The sequence below is a fragment of the Gekko japonicus genome, unplaced genomic scaffold, assembly GCF_001447785.1.
Source record: "Gekko japonicus isolate JY-2015 unplaced genomic scaffold, Gekko_japonicus_V1.1 scaffold18, whole genome shotgun sequence".
Classification (NCBI taxonomy): Eukaryota; Metazoa; Chordata; class Lepidosauria; order Squamata; family Gekkonidae; genus Gekko; species Gekko japonicus.
In genome coordinates, this window is record NW_015170275.1 from 2,225,453 (window position 1) to 2,248,427 (window position 22,975).

The 22,975-nt window shown below is 40.0% G+C and overlaps 1 protein-coding gene across 1 annotated transcript in view; it reads right to left on the reverse strand.

Moving 5' to 3' along the window:
- Positions 1–481: 481 nt before the first annotated feature.
- Positions 482–22,975, reverse strand: part of LOC107115843 (sex comb on midleg-like protein 2) — a 58,842-nt gene continuing 36,348 nt past the window's right edge. The window contains exons 5-14 of the mRNA XM_015417608.1: positions 21,163–21,251; positions 17,644–17,887; positions 12,068–12,330; positions 10,953–11,085; positions 9,933–10,136; positions 7,918–8,100; positions 5,962–6,078; positions 3,529–3,810; positions 1,958–2,121; positions 482–607 (exon numbers count right to left, since the gene is read on the reverse strand). Of these exons, the coding sequence (XP_015273094.1) occupies positions 482–607; positions 1,958–2,121; positions 3,529–3,810; positions 5,962–6,078; positions 7,918–8,100; positions 9,933–10,136; positions 10,953–11,085; positions 12,068–12,330; positions 17,644–17,887; positions 21,163–21,251 (1,805 nt within the window). The remainder of the gene's footprint in view (positions 608–1,957; positions 2,122–3,528; positions 3,811–5,961; positions 6,079–7,917; positions 8,101–9,932; positions 10,137–10,952; positions 11,086–12,067; positions 12,331–17,643; positions 17,888–21,162; positions 21,252–22,975) is intronic.

Sequence of the window (22,975 nt, forward strand, 5' to 3'; positions counted from 1 at the left end):
ACCCCCATCGCCACTTTTATCATATAATTCAGCCACTGCTGTAAGAACTTGCAGGTCCTGATAAGATTTTTTTTTAAATGATTATTCCTTTGGAATTCAGCTGTTTTGGTTCTAAATGAAAACGCACCAGCTGAAGCCGAATAGTTGAGAATATACTCTGCGACTTCTCTTTTCCCAGTATGTTTTCACAAAAGTTATTAAATACCACAGTGTGATCATTTTATTCTATCCTGACAAGAAAGACTGCATTTTGAGAGGAAACTTCTGCAGACCAGTGTTGACTGCTAAGTGCGCAATGGTTATCGAATAAACATTGGACATAGTCTCCTGGACTCTTGTTTTTGCAATGTGAATGGGACCAGCATCCATCCATTTTTACAAAGCTCAATCTGGCAAAGGTTTTGCTGCATTGTGTCCAACGTCTTTTGTGAACCTGAGAAGTTGTCTGAAACACATAATATTTTCGTTGCGCATCCATTGCCTAGTACTTTCCTTGTTTAAGTCTCTCAATGTGGTAGCACAGCTTTAATGCTGGGCCTAACTTTAGCCCCATATATTTCATTATCATATCACTCCTCAGCAAGAGGAGAGCTTTTCCATCTATTTCCTATGGAAAAAAGACAATCAAGATTAAGTGAAATTTATTTCTGCAGGCTTTGGGAATAGATTTCACAGTAAAAACAAATTTTAATGAAGCAGGCTAAACAAGTTGAAAACTTTGATAATATTGTTCTTATGAATGATCTGCCATTATAATATGCAATTTTCAAAATCCGAATTTTTTTATTGTATATGACAGGTGGATAACAAAAGCACCTAAAAACATATCCCACTTGAAGTTACTTTCAATTAAATGAATCAAAATGAAAAAGACCGTTTTGGTGATAATAGCCCATACCCATAAATTTCCTTTTGACTAAATAAAATAGTAAACATCCCTTGATATTCCAGTTCTGATACTGCACCTTAATTAGTTTCTTAGCACTGCTGCAAGAGGTCCAAACACAGAGACCAGCAATACCTGATGATATCACTGCGCAGCATCTTTGAAAAGGATCTCTTTGCCACTGGATTTTCTCCATTTAAAAATGCAAAGCATCCAAATACCTGAAGAAGTACCCCATACCTCTTCATGTGTGCTCATACTCATCAGATCTGCTTACCTGGCAAACAGTTTCAAAATGACCATATAAAAAGAGGGGTGTCTTTTAAGAAACAAGTATTTAGGGGATGACAATATTTGAGTTCAGCTATCAACTTTCTGTAGCCCTGGTCAATGCTCCCTCTAAGCTGTGGAGTCTTGTGAGCAAAAATTCTACTTTGTGAGCTACTGGCATTAAAGTTGTGAGCGAGCGATTTGGCTGCTGCATAAATTAGTTTGCTCTGGAGCCATCCGTCCTGAGCTAAGCTAAAAATGTGTGAGCCGGAGGCTAAAATACTGTGAGCTAGCTCACACTAACTCAGCTTAGAGGGAACACTGGCCCTGGTCCTTAATCAGTGTAATCACAGTTACACTCCTGGAAGCAAAGGCACTTCTTTCCTCCTTCCAGCCAGATGTTGATGCAGCTAGTTCTTAAAGGCAACATGAAACAACAGCACTCCTTAGTAGAAAAAGAGTGGGTGGGAGAAACTTTCTTCAGACTAATCCCTCCTAACTAGTCAAGCAACACTTTCTGATTTCTAACTAACCTAAAGGGTGGCTTTTCCTTGTAAGTAACTGATATTGTTTACTTTGGGGAAATCAACTGTACGTAATTAATAATGAAGAGCACAATACAGAATAGACTTTATCCTAAAGGATAGTTCCAAGCTGTAAAAATAAAAGGGGGGGGGGACCTTGAGAACAAGGAGGGAAGATGATCTGTAGTCGCCTGACCTTTTCTCCTTCTGACCCAAGAGATGCTGTTATAAAATACAGCAGAGTGAATGGCAGAATCAAAGCAAAAAGCTTTCTTACATGTCTTCTGAAGAGCTCCGCATGGGGTGCCAATGCTTGAGGATCAGCTTCTTTCACAAATCGCATTACTTCATCTATTGACCACATAGAAGGATCCTTATTGGGTATTCTGGAAGGTTCCCGCTTTAGTGCACTGAGGTCAGGTCCTGTTGTAGAGCTTGCAGCTTAAAATACATGACATGATGAAAGTGAGGGAACTGGTATAATATATAACAACTTATAGTTGGTATAAATTAGTATATTTTGGATACACACACACACTGGATATACACACACGTGTATGTTGCTTCTGAAAGCTTTTATATAGCTATTAATGAACAGTCTTTTCCCTATAAGTGTACCTCCATAGAATCATGGCTTTATTTAATCATCATCAATTGTACGTGTTCAGTACTTTTCATTATATTTTTAGTTTAATAGCCGCCCTGAGCCCGCGGGGAGGGCGGGATAAAAATCTAAATAGTAAATAAATAAAATAAAATAGTATAGCTATGTATGTATCTGACCATCTTAGAAGGTGTTCAACATAAGTCTTATCGTGGAAGAGTAACAGGAGAAAATACAATATGGTGATTATTTTCCTATTTACCACTATTGTGTATTCTAAATCTCATAGAAGTCATAAGAGTCCTTCACACGATTCCTCTTACAGGCAACCTAAGAAGAGTCCTGACAGATCAGGCCTAAAATGTACATAAGGTTGTCCAGCATTCTTCTTCTCAAAGGGTGGCTACATGCAAGGCATTAAGACTCTCTTCCACTGCCATCCCCCCCAGAACTGGTACGCAGTGGCATAATTCATCTGAAGACTCTCTTTAGCCCTCACAGCCACTTAAAGACCTGTCCTTCATGAAGATATACAATCCCCTTTTAAAGAGATCACTACATTTTGTCACACTTAGTTCCGTAAATCAATTATGCATTGTAGTACTTTCTTGCCTTTGTTGAAAGCCTACTACCAGTCAGGAAAGAAAAACTACAAATGAATATACATGGGTTATACAATGCACTTTACCACAGGATTCAAACTAAGGTACATCAGGTTCAATAACAGGGGAGGCATCTAGCAAACTAACTAGCTGCCAAGCCCAGGCAAATTGTTTGGGTTGTGAGTCACCACCAGGCCTGACCCCAGCAAGTTCTCTTCCATCAGGGATGGCTGTATTGGTATCCCCTGTCCATTTCTCCACCCACCCACCCCACTTTGCTTTACAGAAACTAGTGCTTGAAAGACTTGACAATATTGTTATGGCTGCACAGCAACCCTTCAAATGGCCACTGAGGGCCATTTTGATCCCCTTCCTCGTTTCTTTGCAGCCCTCGTGAGCCTGGCAATTCCAGGAGGAAGATCTTCAAGAAAAGCTATACTCGAACACTGTACCATAAATTTCCCATGGAAAATCATTTTCTCCTTTAATATACTGTTCAAGAAGCAGGCAAGTGAAGCATGCACTTTGAAAAGGTTTAATTTCCAATTCATTTATTAGCTTCATTGACCCGAGGTCTTAAGCCAGACATGCAAACAGCAACTATAAAATGTATGAAAACCTTAGGAAAAGGTTTAATTGTACCTTCAATCCTCCTCTGCAGTCGATTCCTATTGACTTCATAGTAACTGCTGTTCCCAGCAGAACTTGATGATAGCCTACGTAGGATTGGTGCTGTATTTGAGGTAGCAGTCACTGGTGGAAGAGAATTCCTGTAATAGGCTGCACTCCCTGAGATACGATATTCAGTGGAACTCTGACAACTAGGGCTTGAAAGATGGACTGAATTTCGTGCAGAATCCATTGAGTCTTCAGAAAACCTGTGTTCTTTAGGTGTGCTGTTTTCTTCGCTCGGCAGGATTTCTGCTATATGAAGTTAATACAAACGACTGATGAGCACCAGAGTTACAATGATATAGGAGAATATGATGGTATTTGTGGACACTGTATACATAGTTTTAAATAGCATCCATCAAAGAGTTGTTGAGTTTAGGCAACCAAGTTTTCTCAGCCTCAGTAAACTGGAAATAATCAAAGTTGTTTTGCTAGGATGCATGAGGTAATGACTGTGATCGCTTCACAATGCCCACATGTGATATTCTCTATCTTTAATGCTAGACAGCAATTCAATTCTTCAGCCAATCTGTGCTCTTCTACAGTTTCGTGAGGGTATAAGGCTGTAAAGGTACCTTGAATGGTGGCAGCTACTGGAGAAAACAGAGCCCAAAACTTCAAGGGTGAGAGTTTGGGGAGGAAGGGGTTTCTCAAAAGAAGCTGGGATTCCTCACACACATGCTAGGGAATTAAACTCTCTTGGCTGCTTGCTGACTTAGAGAAATAGACTGGGTGGGATGTGAAGTCCTGCAGTGTACTGTATATAAGGTAAGGTAAGAGCCAGTGTGGCTAGGATCCGGGAGATCCAGGTTCGAATCCCAACTCTACCATGGAAGCTTGCTGGGTGACCTTGGGCCAGTCACACACATTCAGCCTAACTACTTCACAGGGTTTTTGAAAGGATAAAATGGAGAAAGGGAGAATGCTGTAAGCCATTCTGGTTCCCCACTGAGGGGGAAACTGGGGTATAAATGATGTAAATAAAATAACGTGTCAGAAATTAGGCGGACTCATCCATCACTGCAATATGAGGAAATCAGAAGATGATCATCAGAGCACGGTTGCTTGTTGCGTGTGTCATGCTAGCAACAAAAGGATGTGTATTATTTAGTCATTTTACACCTGTTTTCTACTGGCACAGGGGGAAGTAGCATTGGAAACAGTCTTGATAAATAAAATGTATCAAAACCCTTTTTATTTTGCCCACAGCATAAACTTCTATAGCAAATGCATAAGCTTTTACAGTAATTATTCTATTTGAAAATTAAAGATGCTATATAGTAATATTATCATAGCAAAATATATCGTGATGACTGTCTGCAAGCATTGCTCCCTGTGAGCAGAAGCTCCCTGTTAGCAGAAGCTAACAAGCATTGCTCCCTGTGAGCAGAAGCTCCCTGTTAGCAGAAGCTAACAAGACTAAGGCTTTAAAGCAGGGGTGTTAAACATAAGACCCTGGGGCCAGAACCCGTCTGTCCAGGGCTCTTATATGGCCCCCAAGCAACTAGTGCTAGGGAGGGAACTGGAGACTGCTGGGGGTGGGCAGAGCCACTCTAATTGTGGGTTCGGCATGACAGAACCACCTCATCTGCAGCAGTCAAGCAGTGAGGGGGGGGGGTGCCTGCCCAGTGCTGCACCACTGGCCCTCCAGTCTACTCATATGGGGTTTCCTTTGCACCCCCCCTCCCAGTCCATGGGGGCTTGCAGTGAGGACACACCAACTCGGAGCTTACCAGCTGCTGACATTTATGTCAGATCCACCCCTTATAAGTAATGAGTTCGACACCTCTTTTGAAGTCAAAAGGGTAATACAGCTTAAGCATGCCTGCAAGCAACATACTCTCAATATGCAAATCTTGCATCTGAATTCCAGATCCAAAGGAAAGAAAATCTGGTCTTTGTTCAATAATATTCACCAGCCCTCTTCTCAGGTGTGATCATAATGAGTATTTTCCAGGTCCTGGCTTATAATGACATGCCCAGTTTCTGAATCCATTACACACAGAAGACAACCCAATGAAATTATCAAGATGTACTGTTCATACAGGTATGCAGTCACAGCTTTCCACAGTTGTCTGTGGTGAGTGAATTAGGGCTGGAGCCAAGATCTGGCTTCCATGTGTGGAAGGTACCTTCTGTTCATGCTAGGTTACAGTCCCCTGCATACCATTCTCCTGCAGCTTTTCATAGGCATAGTTGTTGCCTAGATCTCTGGATCCCAGTTATTCGCAGCAATCTAGTTTGTGCTTATAAGTTACGATGCTTCTAAGAAAACGATGTTACTTTGTTTCCTTTGCCATATAAGCCCTCAACGCATGTCTAACTTTCAAATGTATGCCTTAAGATTTTGCTTACAGTGCTAAGAATTGCATTGATAAGTATGTGTGTTGTGGTGTTATTTACCTTCTGAGGGGTGGACTTCAGTTCTTGGTAGTTTAGGAGACAAGGGGGCAGTATAGGGTGGTGAATCCTGAGAATACCGTTTAGTAGTACTTCTATTGTCTGATATTTCTTCTTTTGCTGCAAAACACACACATATAAACAGTTCCTTTTAATAAAATTAAGGAATGCAAGTATTATAAAGTAAACAATACACTTAATTCAGTAGTTCAAATATGTCAGTGTTTTATTTTCCTACCAAGTCTCTCTACATTTCTAGTTTTAACAGTCTTCTTCCATGGAAGCAATTTGAATAGATTCCTGGAGAGGAATACACACAGGAAATACAACATGGGATTTTTCTGGAAAGACCCATAAGCAGAAGACAGCTGGTAGCCAGTGTCACACTTTTTTCATATGTATCATTACACAGAAATAATTCCAAAGTGCTCCCTGGAAGCAAATCATTATAATGGCACTGGACCTAAGAGGCATCTCGGGGGGTGGGGGTAATCTGGTCCCACTTAGGGCTGTATCCAAAATGTACTGCAAGTCAGAGAGCAAATTTATTCATTTCAGCGGCAGGAAATTGACATAATAGGCAACAATTAAAATGTGGGTACTTAACCATCTGTGTATCTTCCTTTCTTATGGACATGGCAGATGCCAGTTTTTCTAGAAAACTGCAAGCATGGTCTTCAAAATATTACAGCTTCTGACAATTTCTGATGTGAATGTATAAATAATAAGGCTAGTACAGTTAAGTGTGAACTATGACCGAGGGAGTCCCCAGTACATGGGTGTGTGCCCTTACCTTAGGCCCTTGCTGTCAATATGGTGATAAGACCCAACCACTTTATAAGGCAGGTATAAAGGTTCGTGACACAATATCCATGACTTTTATCCTTTCTTCTATTAGATGGATTCGAGAGAACAGACCTGCTCTTTCCTGAAGATACATACTTAGAAACAACAGGGTCTCTTAGCAGCTCCCCATGCCTCGACTGCGAGACCCATCCTTTAAACTTTTTCTGAATTTATTTTAGAGCTCTTATGGTCCAGCAGGTTTCACAGTAAGAGGCCCAAGTCAATCTCAATTTTTAAAAATCTCTAAAAGGGAACCACCACTGTAGACTTGAGCAGCTGCTCAACAAACAAGTGTATAGTGTAACACCCCTACTGTACAAGCAAAGCACTTGGTAAAAAGCATAATCATATATTTTATTTTCATTATGGCTCTTGCTCAGGGGTGGACTGCCATTACTGCTGCCAGGACTCGTCCAAATGGACCAATGACCTGTCCGCCCCCCCCCCCCGGGCCAGCCCAGCCTAGTTGTTAGAAGGGTGCCACCTGGCTAATTCTCGTTGTGTGCACGGATGATATCACCCAGCTGAACCTGGTGAAGTGTGGAGAATGCAGTACCCAGCCAAACGCTATGTGATGCAGGGATGGCTGAGCATTCAGGTTGGCTCGTTCTGCCTCTCTCCCTCCTTTGGGCGAGCAGAGGCAGGGCCAATTTTTTTCCTTTCAGTCCTCCCTTGGTCTTGCTGCAGTTTACATCAAAATTTGGGATTCAGGTAAAGCAGCAAGACCCTCATACTTGCCTATTTAATCAAAGATCACGGGAGTCCTATTCCATACTATACTAAAGCAGTACTTACATGGTGTCACATCCTATAGCGCTCACTGAAATTTATTTCTAAGAGTAAATACATACAGAGGATCAGACTGTAAAGGAAAAGCCACAGATTTAAAAGCATATTTGGAAATTCAAGTGTGCGGAGTTTTGCTTTTCCTTTATATTCTGATCCTCTGTATATATTTATATTGGAACTATAGCAGACACTACTCTCTTAAGTCCTAACGAATTAATTTGTGCTGGAACTCAAAACTCAATTGCTATCAAGTTCTATTCTATGGTATATATCATTGACTCCTTGGGGGGGGGGTGTTAGAGTGATGGCACAACAGAAAATTACCTGGCTTGTTTCTATCATAATCTGTAGGACTATGGGCACTCCCCATATAAGGACTGAAAGGCTGGCTGCTAAAAAGATTATCACACTGAAGGCTGTGGCAGAGCTTCTCCAAGAACCGCAGGACAAAGGATGCACTGTTTACAGAAGGAAGACTGATGGCATGCTTCTCCCCATCAAAAGAGGCTGTTAGTAAAAAGAAAAGGGGGGGGGGTCAAACACCATTCTTGCAGTATACATTCTTGAACACATTCTCTCCTTTGACTGAAACAAAGGGATAAAAAAGACAGAACATATTCCTGCATATTTCTTTTCAGGCAAGCCTACTTTCAGAGCCTTGGCTACTTTCATTTACCCTTGTGCAAATGCCAAGCAACAAGCCTTTCTTTAAAGGATATCAGAACTGTACAAAATCTAAATGAGGCTCTCTTTTATAGTGGGAGACTTTTCATTAACCTAGTGCCACTTAGGCAGAGGTATCTGTCAGAACAGATTTCTGTTATTCCTGCCCCATCTCAGAATATGTCACGTCAGGCCCAAGAGTCACAGCACCATCCCTTACGTTGACAGTATTTCCCCCCCAAGCCAACCACTGTGAACAGTGCAAGCGGAAACATCATTATTTTGTCTTATAATTTTGGAGTGGCTGGACAATTTTCTGGACTGGGGGAGGCTATGATACTGTTACAACCTAAGCAATATTTCTAGCACTTTATGAATCACTTTATTTATTAATAGAAATACCTATGTATGATAGTAAAGGTAAAGGTTCCCTTGCTCGAAAGCCAGTCGAATCAGACTCTAGGGTTGCGGTGCTCATCTCCGTTTCAAAGCTGAAGAGCCAGCCGTGGTCATGTGGCCAGCATGACTAAACACCAAGGCACACGGAACGCTGTTACCTTACCACTGAAATGGTACCTATTTATCTACTTGCAATTTCTTGCTTTCGAACTGCTAGGTTGGCAGGAATGTAAGATAGGACTCACTAATTTATAAAAATAACTGGAAAAAAAAATCATTACAAATTTGATTCATGGTGATTCAATGAGACTACATTCCTAGCTTGATCTTCCTTGTCATTCAAAGCAGTAAGCACTCCATGTACAACAATGGGGTCTTACAGACTGAATTTCACTCACTACCTGATGGGAGACTGATACTGCCCTATACCTGTGTATAAATTAACGATGGTATAAAAATTAATGACTTTTCACAGCAGACACACTGTGACATTTTTAATACTGCTAGACAGCAGGTTTATGAGGGTCTTATTAAACCTGCATATTACAAGTTACTGTTGCCATCTGCTTTTAATGCAGGGAGAGTGAAGTAAGGCAACCTTTTTTAAGTGCCTATGACTTGTATGAATTGATGTACTAACATCTGTCCTGAATATAGCTTCTGCCAGAAAAAAAAGTGACAACAGCTCCCAATTTAGAACAAGATAGTATCTTCATCAACACAGCTGCTATTAAGGCTCATTCTGTAACAGATGACAGGTGCTTCGAAAACTGACCCCCCCCCCTCCCCGCATTTCCATAATATTTTCACAGGAAAAGAAGGAGCCGCCACAACATTTTACTTTAAACATATGGAGCCATTTAGTGGGAAGTTTAACAGATTTGTTTAAGAACTATGCACCTACCTAAAAGAGCAGAAGCACAACATATACAGGTGTGCTTCCTTATGAATTACAGCATAAACAGCATACATTCTTTTGATAGCATTTAGATAAGGTGACTGCTTTCCTATAAAAAAGCAAAGCAGTGCAGCAGTATTTAGTCTTACCCAGAGGCTCAATATGGAAAAAAACCCTGAACTAAACTGTTTCAGACACCTGTGATACCATAACCTGTAATCTTGATTTTTCTCCTAGTTAGCTGCTGAAGTACTTTGCTATGCTTAGAAACTAACAAAAATTGTTTACATTGCCACTTCACTTCCTAGATTCCTACCCAAAATCTCTCAAAAACTGCTCATTTAGGAACAACAGGAAATGTTGAATGCTCTGCCATTACCGGTGATCATTTCTCCTGCATGATGTCCTGACTTCAGAAATCCAAAGACCGTTTTCGACTGATAGGCACAGTCTACACAAGCTTGCACAGCCTGCTGAAGCACCACATTCACAGGACCAGGTCCAAAGTGATCAGGAAGTTGCTGTACCTTCTTTTTATCCAGATGAGGCCCTGAGTTTCCATGTTTGTTAACATAGACACAAACTACAAAGAAAAAAGAAAGGATCACTGGCAATTTTATGCAATGGAACTTGTTGCTCTTCAAGAACAGGCATTACATTCCGGACCTAATTTTATTTCATAGAATTATCAATTACATGCAGATCTATTGCATATTTATTCCTAGCTCTAAGACTTGCCAGAGGTAAAATTTAGACTGAATAGTAATGAACATGAATTGCTAATCCTCTGCCCATAAATCCTCCTCCCCCCACTAGCTTTTCCAAGACCTCCAGTTCTCATGGGAAGGAGCCCAAATTCTCACTCTCCTGGCACATCTATACAAACCCAACTAGACTAGTTAGTAAGTTCAGTACTTTGCTTTTCGTAGACTTAAAACAAAATTAAACAAATGCTGTTCTTTCCAGTTTTTATTTTGCAAGTCTTCCTAAATCCCTGAGGTGTAGGTTTCCTCATTCAAACAGACTAGAAGTGACTTGCCCAGAATCAAAACAATGGTGATGTAAAACTCTTAATCTGGTGAAACAAAGTTTGAGTCCAGTGACACCTTTAAGACCAACAAAGTTTTAATCAAGATGTGAGCTTCCTCAGGCATTTCTGAAGAAGTGTGCATGCACACGGAAGCTCACAGTTTGAATAAAACTCCCTTGGTCTCAAAGGTGCCACTGGACTCAAACTTTGTTCTACTGCTTCAGGCCAACATGGCTACCCACCTGGATCTATCTTAATCTGGTGGCACTCTCACAGTGTACCTATGATAAATAACCATGATAGGAACTCTAGAACACAGTTTCTTCCCAGAAGACAGCATTATCTCATTTTTGCAATAAATTAACTCACCGGTAGAAATGACAGCTGCTGTTGCACCAGTAATAGCAGACGCATCTTTGTAAATCTGTGTAGTGCTATTTTCCACTTTTGCAGAAGAAAGGGAAGGAGAAAATACCGCAGATTGCACCGGGAAGATTTTTTTCTGTTTTTTTGGGGTGGAGGAAAGAAATTGTTTTGGTTTTTTTAATGAATGCCTACATAATCTGTAAGAAGAAAGACCACCCCAGCTCTGGCCTCTCTGATTTGTTGACGAATACCAAGACTACGCTTGCTTCTAACAGTTCCAACCTATATTTCAAAGCTTCTTCTAGGAGGAGATTCATTATCTCAACAAATATCAGACGCAAGTCAAAGCATGCATAAGGCGCACAAAAAAAAAATCAACTCAAGATGGCTTGATCAGATCACTCCCAAATTACAATAGCTGTGTGAAGCATCTGAGGGTCAACAGCTATGGATAAGCACATTACCACTGCTCTACCTTCATGTTTTACAAGGATGGAAAGCTGCTAAAATTAGAATAGACTGAGATGTCAAATGTCGATTTCATTACTCTCCTTGTGACCGCAGGACACAAATGTGTGTGCTTATCCTAATGAATTATCTTAGTTAGTGAAACTAGCCTATGTTGAACAAGTTATTTCTTAAAAACCTAGAGGCAAAAAAAAATCAGCAAGAAATTCAGTAAAGGGATACTTCTGTTGGCAAGCATACTGGGTTTCCAACTGACCCTAACTAAAACTCACTGAATGGCTCAGGAAAATTAGATAAATAGAAATCATCAACTTTAAAACTTGTCACACTTGCAACAGGTATCTGTCATTATTTTAACATATTTTTACCCTACTGTTTAGTGAAAACTGACTTAAAGCAACTCAGAGGAATAAAAGGAATAAAGCTGCATTCAGCACATTCTAAAATAATATACTGCTTGTACTGCATGACTTGTAGGAACACTACAAAGGAAATCTGTAACACATTTAGTATACAGTTTGACTAAATATATGTATAAAACATAAACAAAATTTTATGTTTTATACATAAAACATCCCTCCAAGCATCCCAGTAAAGCATAGACATCCCCTGGCAACAAATATGAAAGTTCACATATCATGTTCACTAACCTTCCTGCCTGGTTTCAAGCTCTTTTTTCTTGTTTTGAGGTTTTCCTTATGAGTTGTGTTTTTTGTCACATGAATATTTTTAGGAGACCTGCCTTTCTTAATAACTGCAGGTGAAGCTGGTGGTTTTCCCCGACCAGGTTTCCTCCCTTTGGGTGTGGGAGCAGGAGCTGGAACCGATGCTGATTTCTGTGGAGACTGCATTGAACGCCGGGTCACTTTGGAAGGGGATGTCTGGGCTTTTGCATTATTCTTTGTACTAGAAACTGAGATGAAAGTAAAAATATACATGTATCAAAATCTGAAAGCATGTTTTCTAGGTGATAATAATTTGGAATGACTATTTAGAACCTCTTAATTAGTCTTTAAAATACAATGACATATCTTCATGCAATTTGTACTTGAAATGGGGGATGCCAACTCTTCCACACAGTACCATGCATGGAAATCTGCAGCTAATATTTGTCCCGATTCTGTGCAGAGCTTCACCTGCTGGTTTACTGCACATCAAGTTGCTGGTAAATGCATAACAATGGGCCAGGCCATTTCTTTTCTTGAGAGTTGGCAACTCTAACTGGAATACAACCAGATTCTACTGGAATCCTATCTGACTTTCAGTTCCCCAATGGAACCACTTAGCAGTCCACTGAAATTTCTCTTACACAAGCTTGACATAAATGAATGGAATTTGAGTACATTCAGTAGAGCAAAGTATCAGTTTCTCCATGCTTCTTATTAGCTGAACATTTTTATTTTTTTCATCCCACAATTTACTTCCTGGCCATTTGGATTCCTTATTATCTCTGCGTCAAGGAGTTCTATCCATCCATGAATCTTAGAGAACATTTCAAGACATACTGTTCATATAAAAATCAAGGCAGTTTAGAGGTTTCTAGTCAACCTGTTTTTTTAGTATCCAAGAAGTATCCCATATTGACTAAAAGCTGTACAGTAAATGCTTGCTAAAATCTAAACACAACTGACTCAACAACAAAAAAACTGTTCTGCTTTCCAAACACATTTTTTGTTGCACAATACTGGAAAAACTGAACACATTATTTCTCAATAAAAACAGAATACTTTAATTTTTAAATTAAGCACTCTGGGTCCATGTTCTTTACCAGTACAAATGGGCAAAATTCCACAGAAAGAAAATTCAAATCACCTGCAAAAGTAGAAGTTTCCTTGTGCAATGAAGTCCAGCTTCAAACAACAGAAAACTAGCCTATTTATGCACTGATTCTTTCAACTGCAACTTGCATTAGCCTTTTCCATCTTATCAAAAAGTTTGAATACTGTTTTTCCCTGGACCTCTCCTGGCTTTTGACACCGTCAATCATGGTGTCTTTCTGGGACACCTTTTGGGTTTGGGAGCACTGTTCTGTGGTGGTTTCAGTCCTACCTTGAAAGTAGATTTCAGAATGTGGTCCTGGGGGACTGCAGCTCAACTCTTTGGCCTTTAGCCTGTCAGGTCTCAAAAGGTTCCAACTTAACCCCTATGCTCCTTTACACCTACCTGAAATCACTGGGAGAGGTCATCTAGACAATGGGGCTAGTTGCCACTGATGTGGAGAACACTCAGTTCTTTCGTTTCTAGCATATCCCAAGGAGGCTGTGGAAACTGTGAACAGATGCCTGGACGCAGTTTTGGGATGGAAGAGGGCAAACTGCCCTAATTTCAAAAAAATGGAGGTGCTATTGTGGAGGAAGGAGGTTTGACCCCGGAATTCTGGTATCTCCTGCTCTGGATGGGGCTGCACTCCCTCCCCAAGCAGGTCTGTAGCTTGGAGGTGCTGCTGGACCCAGAATGTTGACTGGAGTGGGTCACAGATACCATTTCACTTCAGTCTTGTTCCATCCACACTGGCTCTGTTTCGGAGCCTAAGGTGTTGCTACTGACCTTTAAGGCTCTATATGGCTTGGGGCCAGCATGTCTGAAGGATCACCTCCTCCCATAAAAAACCACCCACCCACTCCACTCATCTTCAGAGGCCCTGCTTTGGGTGCTCCCACCAACTGAGACTAGATGGGTGGTAACCTGAGAAAAGGCCTTGTTGGTCATGGTGGCAAAACTCTGGAACTCTTGCCCAAGGAGATCCCATCTGTCTTCCTCTATCATTGGTCTTCCACCAGCAGGTTTGGCATAAAGGTAAAGGTAAAGGTTCCCTTGCTCGAAAGCCAGTCGAATCCGACTCTAGGGTTGCGGTGCTCATCTCCATTTCAAAGCCGAAGAGCCAGCGCTGTCCGAAGACGTTTCCGTGGTCATGTGGCCGGCATGACTAAACGCCAAGGCGCACGGAACGCTGTTACCTTCCCACCGAAGTGGTACCTATTTATCTACTTGCAATTTCTTGCTTTCAAACTGCTAGGTTGGCAGGAGCTGGAACTAGAGACAGGAGCTCACCCCGTCTTGCGGCACCCGGGTCTTGAACTGCTGAACTACTGACCTTCCACAGCCTGCAATACAGCGTCTTAACCACTTGAGCCACCGCACTGTTAATGGCCCTCCTCCTTAGTTGTGTTATGTGTGTTTGAATTGTGTTTGAATTTATGTGTTTATTGAGTTAATTATTTTATGTGTACTTTATTTTAAATGTTGTTTTAATTAGTTGTAGATTTTCCGGGCTTTATGGCCATGGTCTTGGCATTGTAGGACCTGATGTTTCGCCAGCAGCAGAGGTATAACACAGAAAGATGGAGTACTCTCTTTGTCAAGGTGAGAAGAAAAATGGTAGGCAGGTAATTTATATCTACTCAGGAAGGTGGGGTAGGGCTGAGTCTTATCTTGTAGGAGTTCCCCAGGCTGTGACATGCTAATGGAGGAGCTTTCCTGAGGAGGTTCTTTTGCATATGGATTGGCTGCATTCCATTTTTCTTCTCACCTTGACAAAGAGAGTACTCCATCTTTCTGTGTTATACCTCTGCTGCTGGCGAAACATCAGGTCCTACAATGCCAAGACCATGGCCATAAAGCCCGGAAAATCTACAACAACTAATGAACCCCGGCCGTGAAAGCCTTCGACAACATATTGTTGTTTTAATGCTGAAATATTGAGATGTTTTGGTGCATTGTGGACCCTATTTAGAAGGAAAAGGCAGCACAGAAATATTTAAAATAAATTAAAATAAATCGTTTCCTCATCATAAATAATAGCAGACAACACTCAATTGTGGACAAGTGCTGGATTCAGAGTTGGATCCAGCCAGCCTTTTCAGTCCATTTTACCTAATTCCATTCCTTATCCCAGCTCACACACTTCTTTCATCAAGGGAGGTCTCACGATCTCTAGCATAACCTTTTTGGTAGTCAGTAAGAATCCTCTTTTTCCTTTTTCATCAATGGAAAAGCTGGTTGGATCTAACTCACAATTTTCTGAATATAAACTCTATTATCTATTCCTAAATGTCATTTTTTAAAATGCATTTTGAAATGCATTTTAAGCTAGCTATCAGCATTTTCCATGATAACATTGTAATTATGTACAATGCCCAAATATTCAATAAATTGTATCTTAGAAAGTATCAGAATGCACTATAAACGTACATTAATGTAAGATATATGCCAAACATTTTGACACTACTTAGCGTACATTCTCTAGTGTAACATTAAACAATAAAAAGTATAGGTTACACTATACACAAAAACCGTTGAAGACTACCTAAAATAAACTTATTCTGTTAAGACTAAAGTAGCATCAAAAGCCTTTAACTGAAATTCAGGGCAAATCAAAACAGTGAATCTTTCAAGATGTAACTGAAACACCCTTTTTCTAGCAGCAAAACACCTTTACCATACAGTAAAATGCATTTATGTCTAATACTTCACATATCTAAAAGGAAAACAAATAGTAACAGTTACTACATTCTTGGCTCTCTATTTTAATGGATTACTCTGAGATCAACCAAGTCCACAAGTACAAATAAAATAAGCTTCAATGCCATAGGTAGTAAATGTGCAGGTACACATTTTTACACAGTGAAACTTTCTCCTCTTTGTTTAGCAGGTGATATCTATCATTCATCATACATGCTGGCAATGCCATAATAGTGACTCCTAAAAACTGCTTACTTTAAAACAGGGTTTCCTACCTTTATATTCCAGAGAGCGAAATACAATTTATATTAGCCACTGAGAAGGTTCAGGACCCAACCCAACATGTCTGCTTTCTTAGCAAGACTGAGACTGAAAAAGCAAATCTGTAACAAAACCCACAAGTGGGTAGGGAAATGTACTACCAAATCAGAATGAAGCTATTTGCATTTGTTGGATTAACAGAAAGGGAAAGGGGGAGGCAACAGAGTGGCAATTCACTTATTGTCTGCCGGCTCTACTGGCAGAGACCATCAGTCATCTGCCCATACTTCCCTCACCCCTGCCTTCAGGAGGAGATCAAACATTAGATGGGGTCAAAGTGGAAAGAAGTGAAAGGACATGCAAAAAAATCTAATTGCCAACTCACTAAATCGATAGATAAAGCTGACCCAACAGGACCAGAGATGAGAAAACCCTTGTAACAGTTCGTTGATCTCAACAAGACTTTTTAAAAAATCAATTAAAAAAGGGGAATGACCGCCTGTGTTTGAAATTAATGTACAGTGTATAGTTGGAAAGGGGAGGGTAGAAAGAAAAAGCAGCATGTTTGCTCTTTTCAGGACACTGCTTTGCATCACAATGCTCCTCTCAAATCCGCAAACAAAACAAAGCATCTAGTTTCTAGCTGTCCTGGCAGAACAATTAAGGTATCAACTATTTAGGACTCTTGTATGCAATCTCCTGTCATGTCTTCAACCCTAAGCAACAACTTCACTAAAGGCTTTTGAAATATAATGCCTCCTCAACCTGAGCGAGTGTATCCTTGCAACCACCATGAAAACAAGAGAGACAGTAGAAGCAAAAATTGCTAGCATGTGTTTCCTGCATTAGAATACTGATGTAGTCGTTCAGATAATTATTTATGTTACCCATACTAGAAATTAGGATGCTAATCCATCTGTCGCTTCTACCATTTGCATTACTGTATCATTTTTAGATGACCTTAAATTATGACCATAACATCATCCTCTTGACCCATGAAAAGCAAATAATCTTTGGTCAGGGCTAGCAAAATATTACAGATCCCTAGACACAGGTTACATCATCAAGATCCATACTTCCATGGCCATTCCAAGCAGTGCCAACAAAATCAACTCTGAATAAGAATAGAATCAAGATAGCAGAAAACCTTTTCAACAGAAAAAAAGTTTCCAAGATTTTGCTGGGGATCTACATCCCCCTTTATCATGCCTTTGCTGCTGCAAAATTTGGTTATATTTGTACATGTTGGATAGTGGTTACAAAATACCTACATGTGCCTCTAACATCTCTGTGATGTGCATAACTGAAAAATCATCCTAAAAGCAGTTGTGTGTGTGTGTGTGTATATACACATACATGCTGCACAGAACTACTTTAAATTATGGGGTGCAACTATGACTCAGGAGTACAATATCTGCTTCAGGTCCCAGGTCCACCCCCTGATATCTCCAGTTTGAAGGATCAGATTGTATGTGATTTGATGTGGTATTTATCAGCTTCTTACCATTATTCCCTGGTGGCTGTAGAGCATCTCTTGTTAAATCACACCATCCAACTGGAAAGATATCCCGGGAATCATATTTACACCAATAGTCAAATGCCCCTCGCCAGCCATCAAAGGTAATAAAAATTTCATCTCCTTTCACATCACCAATTGTTGCAGGGCATATTAAAAAAGGGTTTTTTCTGTCTATTGCTTCTAGTTTCATTCCAACTTTAAAACTATTTAGAGATGGTTTTGGTGGTTCCTACAAAATAAAAAGATTCATATGTTTAGGTAAGTATGAAATCTTGAAGAATATACATTTCTATAACCATGCCACCTAAAAATACTCACGTTCCAAAAGGGACACTGACAATATGTGGGTATTTTCCTCACCTTTTCTACTACCCCACTGCTTCAATGTGAGTGGATTCACGCCTTAATTACTAATTCTTTTGCAGTTAAAAATAAGTCAAGAATAAAAAAGAAACAACGGACAATTTTTTTTCTGAAAAATGAGATGTGTTTTCACTTTCAAAAGCTATCAAGCAACATTTAAAGGCAGTATAACAATAATGGTTCTAGTTCCCTCCTCAAAGGAACAATAGTTACAGTGTTGATGAAAAGGTACAATAGTTTTCAGTGTCACACTTGTCAATGTCAAAGGGGCCATGAACTGAAGTCCTGAAGACCATCAAGGCTTTGCTGAAACGCATTTGTAAACTAGCAGGAGACTCTCTTATAAAGCCATTCAAACTTGCATAATGTGGCTTCAATGGATGGTCAAAATGATGAATTACTACCATGATGAAGTCTCCCCTCCCTCTCCCTTTAACATTTTGAATTGTTAAGCTGGTTTGTGAGTTTGATAGGGAGAGCTAACATTTTAATGTTAAGATATAATGCATAAAATACTGATTTTTAAAAGTAACACTTCAATGTCATTTGACAAGACAAACATAACTTTATTGCTCTTTTTACAATTTAAGCACACTGTTTTCTTTTTTTCCAAGCTGGCCCCTTCTCTTCATAAAGACGAGACTTGTACTGTTCTAGCTGTGGTAATTCACTAAGTATGTTATGCATCAAGAGGTAGGAAAAGAGGAAGAAAGCTGAGACAATTTATGACAAAGGAAGGAGAGGGTATTAGCTGCAAATCCATTTAGCATATGGTATTTGTTGTGGATATAGTTCCCATTTTACCTCTGGCGCTTTTCACATGACCTCTCGCCTGACAAACTCTGCCTATTCTATTTCATCTCCCTTCTCTGCTCTCCCTGTATTTTGGTTATTTTATGTACCTAGGCTTCCTGAACCTGCCTACCCTCTGTATAATATGAGATTTCTGGACACACATACCAAACTTGCACATGGATACACAATAAGGTTTCTTGACACACAACATAGACACATTCTTGAACAGAAGAAGAAGAGTAGATTGGATTTATACCCCGCCCTTCACTACCCAAGGGAGTCTCAGAGCAGCTTACAAACTCCTTTCCGTTCCCCTCCCCACAACTCCCTGTGAGGTAGGTGGGGCTGAGAGAGCTCTGAGAGAAACTGCTCTTTGTCAAGAACACCTCTGACAGAACTATGGCTTGCCCAAGGTCATCCAGCAGCTGCAAGTGGAGGAGTGGGGAGTCAAACCTGGTTCTCCCAGATTAGAGTCTGCGCACTTAACCACTACACCAAACAGAAATAAGATTTTAATGAGAATAGGAACAGCATACCTGGGGCACTGCCTCTCCCCATATGGGCTCCAGAGAGCCTCGTCCTCTGCTGGTCAAGACCTGCTAGTTGTCCCCAGCCCAAGGGAATGTCCGATTAGCCTCGACCAGGGTCAGGGCTTTCTCTGCCCTGGCCCAAGCCTGGTGGAACATGCTCCCATCTGAGATCAGAGCCCTGCGGGACTTATTACCATTCTGCAGGCCTGGGAAATGGAACTGTGCTGCCAGGGCTTTGGCTGAGGCAGTGGGCATCCAATAAATAAATACTGGGCCTTCCCTGCTGAAACTGAAGCCTACCACCTCAACGTGGCCAGGATCAATAAGATATCAAAGACTTAATGGCACCAGCTTCAAAATAATGTATATAGTGAAACAGTGCAACCTGTTTTGTGCTTTTCTTTTTAAAAATCTATGTTATTTTAAATTGCTTTTAATTATTCTGTAAAGTTATATTTATATGTTTTAGAACCTTACTGTGATCCGCCCTGAGCCCGCTTGCGGGGAGGGTGGAATACAAATTGAATAAAATAAATAAATGACTACTTTTGCAATAGAATAGCCCAAGAATTCACCATAAAAGAAGATAATGTAAAGAAAATATGGCATATTACTGGGGGGAAATAAAATATTTCTTGATGCAAAATTCCATTGTTTGTTGATATGACAAAATTCCTTAAGGGTAACAAACATAAGATACTCTTGTATGCATTAAAATGTGATGGACAGGTCATATTATGCAATCTGAATACGAGAAATCATGAAAAGAAGGAAAGGTATTATATATTTCCTTAAAGTATGGTATACTTTACAGACAGTCTCTGCATTGCCCACAATCTTCACACATCAACTGTTTACATATGTGTTCTATTCTCTTTCTATTCTTAGGTCCAAACATCTGACAGTCAGATCTAAAATCAATTGTTTACATATGTTTTCTATTCTCTTAGGTCCAAACATCTGACAGTCAGATCTAAAATCAAGTTGGGGAAATACAGACCCTACAAGTTACAAATTGTAACATGTAGTTTGGCCCATAGTGCATACATGGGTCAAAATCAGATCTCCATGTAAGAATTAACATGCTTCTGTAACACGCAATTAAATATAGTGGTTTACACTCATTTAGAAGAAGAAGAAGAGATCTGATTTATACCCCGCCCTTCACTACCCAAGGGAGTCTCAGAGTGGCTTACAAAATCCTTTCCCTTCCCCTCCCCACAACAGACACCCTGTGAGGTAGGTGGGGCTGAGAGAGCTCTTGACAGAAACTGCTCTTGAGAGAACAGCTTTGACAGAACTGTGGCTTGCCCAAGGTCATCCAGCAGGTGCAAGTGGAGGAGTGGGGAATCAAACCTGGTTCTCCCAGATTAGAGTCCGCGCACTTAACCACTACACCAAAATAGCTCTCTGATTTAGGATCACACATTACAAAATGTCCACATTTATTGCATTGAATTACAATTATGTGAAGTATCTCTCATATAGGCACAACATGTATGCTTAACCACTGACATATGTTTTGAATTCATGAAATATAAACCAAGCTAAAAGTGTTATCTTAATATAGCACACCTTTAAAATGCAAACACAGTAGGAAGTGCTGCTATACATTTACATTAAAATATTATTTCCAGTGCAGTTCTGGAACTTGCAACTTGACAACCAAAATAAAAGCTATTTTTAAAAGCTTCCTTACATTTGTGTGCTGAAGAAAACAGTATAATATACTGGAATCTTGAGCAAACAATGCAGCTGTCGTTCCTATCTTAGAAAGTTTCTATAAATGACAAACAAAGAGCTCTTTTAGCATTACCTTCTTAAAGAATGCTGCAGGTGCCATGTCAGCACCATTTAATGTTCTTAAGAGAAACATTGGCCAAGAAGATGCATTCATCTGGAATCCTATATTGACAAAAGCAGAGAAATGGTGCATACAGATTAGCAAAATAAAGGCTTTATAATTGGTATTATCTCCACAGGGTACATTTAAATTAAAAAACAGAGGATGACTTTGCACTAGGAAATGCAACTATAACTAAGCAATTCTAAGTTAAGCTTCTGTTTTAACACACAGGAATGCAATATATTTAGAGGTAGGCTGAAATGAAGCATTTTAACTTACATTTTACCCTTAAAAGAATACGATGTTGGAACCAGAAGGTTCCATACCACTTGGGAAATACCACTTTTATATAAAACTAGCAGGAGACAATTATATACAAAATTAGCTGCTAGCTCAGCCTATGGACAAGTTGCAAACCTGTTAATAAGCATTTCAAAATGTATTCGGCTAACACACTAGTATCAGGCCCCGGAATTTACTTTATCTAAAGAAAACATGGAAGAGCAAAATAGTATGAAACATCTTTTATCATATTCTCTCTTAGCAGGATTGTTTGGGGTGACAGTTTACATCTACCACAGCAGCTGATTGTATAATAACAGCAGGCAAGCATTACTTCAAATTTTTAAAAATTATGGGTCATGCTGAAACATATAAATTCAAGCAGCTTTGTTTCCAACTTTCTATCTCAGTAGTAAAAAAAGAAAACAACCTACCCAGTATATTGTAATTAGGTAAAGGTAAAATAAAGGTAAAGGTTTCCTTGCTCGAAAGCCAGTCAAATCCAACTCTAGGGTTGCAGTGTTCATCTCCGTTTCAAAGCTGAAGAGCCAGCGCTGTCCGAAGACGTTTCCATGGTCATGTGGCCGGCATGACTAAACACCAAGGCGCATGGAACGCTGTTACCTTCCCACCGAAGTGGTACCTATTTATCTACTTGCAATTTCTTGCTTTTGAACTGCTAGGTTGGCAGGAGCTGGAACCAGAGACGGGAGCTCACTCCATCATGTGGCACCCGGGTCTCGAACTGCTGAACTACTGACCTTCCACAGCCTGCAGTTCAGCGTCTTAACCACTTGAGCCACCGCAGCTCCATATTGTAATTACAATATGTAATTACACATATACTAATAGTAATTACACATATACTAATTTAATTATAGTCACAATTTATTTTTCCTTCATTTTATTTGAAATATATTAATATAACCTTGATATGTACTATAATACAGCCATTTTGGAAAACAGACTATTTCGCAGCCCTCAGTTCTTCATCCTTATGCTATTTTACAGATAGGAAACTGATGCTAAGAGAAAATTACTTCTCTTATGACAGGGGTGGCCAAGCTTGCTTAACATAAGAGCCACATAGAATAAACATCAGATCTCTTGAGAGTCGCAAGACATGAACAAATATTACACATTTTAATTGGAAAATAAGCAGATTTGCTTTTTATTAACATTAAATGAGACTGCCAGAAATAAAAACAAAAGGGGTAAAAACAGATATTGATAATGATATTTATTTGTCTGCTAATGATATTGGTTTAAGAGACAGAAAGAGAGAAAGAGGTAGAAAGAAAGAATGAAAGAGGTAGAAAGAGAAAGAGAAACAAAGAAAGCAAATAGATGGGGGAGAGAGGGGGGAAGGAAGGGAAAGAGAGAGAGAGAGAGAAAGAGCAAATAGGTGAGGGGAGGGGGGAGAGATGGAAAGAAGGCAACTAACTTTAAATGCGTCCTCCAAGGCCCCCCCCTCCCTCCATGCCAGCTGACTTCTCTTGGA